The sequence below is a fragment of the Camelina sativa genome, chromosome 12 (assembly GCF_000633955.1).
Source record: "Camelina sativa cultivar DH55 chromosome 12, Cs, whole genome shotgun sequence".
Classification (NCBI taxonomy): Eukaryota; Viridiplantae; Streptophyta; class Magnoliopsida; order Brassicales; family Brassicaceae; genus Camelina; species Camelina sativa.
In genome coordinates, this window is record NC_025696.1 from 17,899,297 (window position 1) to 17,905,225 (window position 5,929).

A 5,929-nucleotide genomic window follows, 5' to 3' on the forward strand; every position below is an offset into this window, starting at 1 on the left:
GTGTAATGGTTTCAGCAGTTGTACATTGATATATAGCTATTTTGCAACTTCTTTGCATCTTTTGTTTTTTGGAAATAGAATGAAAACTGTTTGACCAAAATTATATATATCTATTTTTGTCATTTTACTGAATATTTAAAAGTCATGGGAGTTACTCCGTTTTATGGTATATAATATTTACTATTATTCTACCCGTACTACGTACGGGGACTCACTATTTGTTATTACATATACGGTGCAACATCTCTTTTATTGTTTATGCAATATATTAAACTAAATAAACGAAAGAGAGTTCATTAAAGATGTAAGGAATATGACTATAGTTTAAAATAGGAAAGAAAATCACAAAAGTCCGAATATATAAGTCTTCAAGACATGAACGGTTGACCACACATAACTTATGTTGAGCTTTTTGTTATGTTGAGAAGACTTGAGCATGTAATGTTAACATTCTTGAGAGGCTTTTCCTTTGGCGTAAGATCCATGTCGTATCACCTGACTCACAACACGACCATGAAATTTTTGTTTATTTATGTGCTCTTCTTGCAGCTTTCTTTAATGCTTCTTCATTTAGCTTTCTTGTTTTCCTAATTTGCCTTCTTTCTAATGCTTAACTTTTGTACTGTATTGGTTGTTCAGAAAAAGAAAAACCTTTGTACTGTATCTCATGGTCAAACCTGCTTTATAAAGAAAAGGCTATAGACAAAAAAAAAAAAAAGGCCATCAAGGTAATCAATACTTAGATTGGCAAGAGAAGAACAAACTTGTGATTATTACTACTCGAGAACAATTCTTCTTGTTTTTCAAAATGGAAAAAGGGACAATAAGGGGAAGATTGAAAAAAATCAATCGCGCGAGGTTTAACTATAGAAAAAGAATATATGAGAACTCAATAGTTAAAAAGAAATAAGTCAACTGATCTTCTAAGGTGAAATTAGATAATAATAATAATTGTGAAGGCATATATGACTATACCGTTATATATGACTATTGGAACAACTTTATTGCATTTAACATAAGAGTGCAAATCTTCTGCCCATTTATCCCATAAAGTAACATCGATGACTGATTCTCTGAAACAATAATTGAATTTTTGTTTCAATAAAAATGTTCATTAGACAAATAATGAAAATAAAAGAATTTTAGAAAACTAACCCAATATCTCTGAGCTGTAAATTTCATAATTTTGTATGTCGTCCCGAAACAATAACCACTTTGAGTTCGTTCATTCCAATGATCTCACCAATAACGTCTGGAAAATTAAGGAAAATATTATATTCAAAGGTAAAGTTGTAAGCTTAAAAATTTTAAAACATATTAGGAGGAAGAATCTATACCGATGAAAACTTTGTCATTGTCAGATCGAGCTTGTATATCAGGGAAAGTGACAAAGTTGAAACGGAATTCCAAGTTTGATATCTGCTCAGTGCTCACAAACTTGGTTAATGAAGTTGATCTTGTAGGGATGAGAACTGGCTCTATAACTCCCTCCATTATCTAAAATCTCAAAGTTCATAATCATATAGTATTCTGGAATTTTGAGACTAACTGCGATCTGATGGATGTCTGTATCATATATCCCTGAAAAAAAATGGGATAGTTATAAACAAAAATATTATATAGTAATGCAAGTATGTTTATATAAAGTATCTCCAAGAACATTTTCATCCACCAGAAGAAGTTCTAATCCCGTAATTTCTTTTGGTCTATCTAGAGACGGGCAATCCGAACCTTACCTATGCAGCGGCATTCTACCTTGAAAATCAGACTTCTATGGTTTCCTGAACATCGATAATAACATGGTTCTCGTTAAAAGAATAATTTAATAACGATAATTAATCACCTTTGTATTAGACTATAATTATAGAAAAAAAAAACAGAAATACATTGGTCCTTTGGGATGAAGAAAGTACATGATCTTCCATTCTCTTTTTAAAGAATTAAGATTAGAGAGATGAGTAAAATCGAGAGGCATGCTGCAGCTGAAACAATAGAAATCAGAATTAATATGCATAGAAGGAAAAAGTAATGGGTATGAACAAAAGATAAAGAACTTACCTCCGTCAGAATTGTTGTTTTCAAACGAATTTAGCTTTGTGAAATTGAAAGAGGTTTTCGAAAAGAAGATATGGATCTGGTGGGGCATTGGTTTATGATTAAAACATGGTGCGTTTTTTATTTATTTAGAGGATGTTGAAGAACATTTATATAGAAGATGAGAATTGTTGTAACCACCTTGAACGTGGATCTGTTAGTGGGAGTGAAATTAGGATTGTTTTTCAGTTGTGTTTGTCAGTTGTACTTGTCGTGAAACAGAGCAGACGAAGAGAAAAAGGTGAACGACAGGAAATCGAAGTGGACGTGTTTGATGCTATGTTTGATGGACTTAGGGTTATTCCAATTTTGTTTGATGGACTTCTTATTTGGGCTTCATATATCTTTTATGTTAGCCAACAATCCAATAAGCCAAAATCAGTGTTACTTCTTTTTTTTTAACAAAATTATTTATCCCACGATCTTTCAACTTTTTTTGATTTCGAATTTGATAAACTTTTTTTTTTAATTAATTTTATTTCAAAATATCTGATGTGGCATAATCTTAGTGGACAAGTGACTTGTGCTTTATCTTGTGCTTTATCTGATAAAAGATTCCTAAGAAGTGTATTGCTTAAAATTAGGAAGGCATTTTATAAATACCAAGACAACTCCTCTTTGTTTCGTTCACATATTTATAAAACCATACATCTTTTTCTTCTCTTTCTCCAGTTTTATAAAATAAATCTACGTTAGAAATATATTATTAGTTTATAAAACTACAAGATTCAACCAAAACACTTTATATATGTACATGTAAATTAAATAGAACATGGATTGGACTATCACTGCTAAAAAAAACCATTTTTATTGATATAATAATACTCAAAAGTAATTTTGGTTTCTCAACTGAGGCTCTTATCACTTACTAGACGTGGATTACAAAGAGGAACCTAGCTCATTTAAAATAACATTATTGCATACGGAAAAAAATCCAAACCCTAATTATAAATCAAGAAAATCGAATAACTTAATTGTTGCAAACGACAAAACAGTCGCATTGACGATGGTTGTGTGGAAGAGGAGTGCATTTGCAATTCTTAGGCATAGCACTTGCACTCTTCGATCCCAAAAGATCTAGAAAACATGTGTAGCTTGGACTTCCCCTGTCTGTGCAAGAGCCTTTGAACACGTCCTTTGATGGGCACCATTCTAACCCTAATACAGTACATTTTTGAAATAACACAGCTTAATTAAATTGCATTGAGTGTGTTTTTAACATTTGAAAAAAATATATGAGCTGAGCATTAGCATACCTTCGGCAAGGTTGGCTGAGAGAAGGGAGAAAAGGAGACATGAAACCAATAAAATCGCAACGCATTTCATCTTTGCTCTCTCTTCTTCTTCTTTTTCTCGTTCTCCTTCTTTTTTTTGTGCGTGTGTGTGTATGTTGTGATATATATATATATATATATATATATATATATATATATATAAATTAACCAATGCATGTTTCGTAGGCTTGATTTTGATTTATACGAAGGTATATTTAATGCATAAATTAAATTTTGGTATATCTTGTTAATTTGTAATTTCCTGGAAATCTGGTGTGTTTTGTTTTCTTTTATGGTAAAAACAAATTGGTATTCAATCAAATAATGTAGATACTCTTTTTTCTTTTCGGATCAAATATTATAGATATTCTTTTCCATTCGAGTATTTTCTAACATAAATTTATTCAGTAGTGGAGATATAAAATATTCTAACCTTATAGTTAAGACAATATACAGTTTCTGTAAATATCGTTTTTTATCTACTATATTTAAGGTACAATAAATGATTAAATATTCAAATGACTCACTAATCGTGTTGGAAGGCATATATTTTCTGTAAATCATTTATCATCATTCTTTGATTTCTCTAAAACTTGAGTCATCATGAATTCATGATCAAATGATCTCACCTATGTTTGTACTTGGCAATATTAATTTTATTAGAAAGGTTAATAAGGTTTGTCGAATATGAATATATGATTAAACGAACTTGATTAGAATATTGTAAATCTATATATACATTTTTTGAGACATTTGTAAAATAAATCCTAAAGTTGACATTTATTTACAGACATATCATTGACATTAAATAATTAATTTAATAAACAAATTAACTTTATTTATATTTAATTTTTTTTATAGAAACTAAGTGTTTTAAATTGTAACAAACATAATTGTAAATGTTTGATTGGTTTATGATTGGTGATTTTAATGAACTAATTGGTAATCATGAAAAATCGGGAGGTGCCATAAGACCGGCTTCATTCTTCCTTCCGTTTATTTTAATGATTAGAGAATGTGGGATGTTAGAGTTTTCGTGTTATGGAGATTCTCTTTCATGGCGAGGTAATCGCTGCAATAACAAGGTGGTCCGTTGTAGGTTGGATCGTGCTTTAGGGAACGAAGATTGGCATACACTCTTTCCGTGTTCGCGGGTGGATTATCTGGAGATGATAGGATCGGATCATCGTCCTATATTAGCCTCTTGTGCGAAAGCTGAGGGACGACGTTTTCGCCAATTTCGTTTCGACAAGAGGTGGATGGGGAAAGACGGGTTCTCCGCAGCTGTGGAATCGGGGTGGGATCGTACTAAAAATTTCAGGATACCAATGTTTGTGGATAAAATAAAAAATTGTAGGAATTCTATTTCATGGTGGAGGAAGCAGAATGTTCCGAATAGTAACACTCTTATCTCTTCCCTAAAGACGACTTTAGAGGATGCTAAAAACGATGATTCTATTACACAAGCGGAGATTCACATTATTGAGAAGAAGTTAAAGGATGCATATCATGATGAGGAACTGTATTGGCAACAGAAAAGTCGAAAATTTTGGTTACGGGTGGGGGATAAGAATACTAGTTTCTTTCATGCGTCTACTAAACAAAGGAGGACTAGGAATAAGATTGTGGGACTGTTTGATTCAGAGGATGTTTGGGATGAATCGAATGAAGGTATGGAGAGGATTGCATCCGACTACTTTAAGAAACTATTTGCTCAATCGGATGTGAGTGGTATTTCAGAAATGGTTCAAGCGGTCAATCCTTTTATCACCGAGCGTATGAATCGGGAGTTAACTAAGGATATATCAGAGTTAGAAGTTCGTAAGGCCTTATTTGCAATGCATCCGGAGAAAACCCCGGGTCCGGATGGGATGACCGCACTTTTCTTACAGAGGTTTTGGCCGCATCTTAAAGGGGATTTGGTTGGTCTCGTTAGGGATTTTTTTCGGACTGGAAAATTTGACCCCAGAATTAATGTAACTAATATTTGTCTGATCCCAAAGGTTGATGTGCCTAAGAGGATGGCAGAATTCAGGCCTATTAGTTTGTGTAATGTGGGTTACAAAATTATATTGAAGATTCTGTGCTTCCGTTTAAAAAAGATTTTGCCCTCGATTATTTCGGAAACACAATCGGCCTTTGTGTCTGGACGGTTAATTACAGATAATATTCTGGTGGCACAAGAGATGTTTCATGGCTTACAGACTAATCGGATGTGCAATTCGGATTTTCTGGCTTTCAAAACGGATATGAGTAAGGCATATGACCGAGTAGAATGGGATTTTCTGAAGGTAGTCTTAATAAGGCTAGGATTTGATTCCAAATGGATTTCTTGGATAATGTGGTGTGTGAGCTCGGTTTCCTATCAGGTGTTGCTTAATGGTCAACCACGTGGCTCCATTTTGCCAAAATGAGACCTGCGACAGGGGGATCCTTTATCTCATTATCTGTTTATTTTGTGTACAGAGGTGCTGATTGCTAATATAAAAAAGGCAGAGAGGGAAGGAAAAATATCAGGCATTAAGATTGGCCGAGATTCCCCCCCCCCCTATTTCTCATTT

At 33.1% G+C, this 5,929-nt stretch overlaps 1 protein-coding gene and 1 long non-coding RNA gene across 2 annotated transcripts; both read right to left on the minus strand.

The window, feature by feature from the left end:
• On the minus strand, window positions 791-2,322 carry LOC104732072. The gene is made up of 6 exons (XR_002034561.1): window positions 2,059-2,322; window positions 1,914-1,982; window positions 1,737-1,781; window positions 1,338-1,581; window positions 1,156-1,252; window positions 791-1,073 (listed from the first exon to the last, which is right to left on the minus strand). It is a non-coding gene; the product is annotated as an uncharacterized LOC104732072 (long non-coding RNA).
• Window positions 3,065-3,420, minus strand: LOC109128166 (putative defensin-like protein 244). The gene is made up of 2 exons (XM_019233985.1): window positions 3,351-3,420; window positions 3,065-3,252 (listed from the first exon to the last, which is right to left on the minus strand). Exons 1-2 carry the CDS (start codon window positions 3,418-3,420, stop codon window positions 3,065-3,067), a joined length of 258 nt encoding a protein of 85 aa, XP_019089530.1.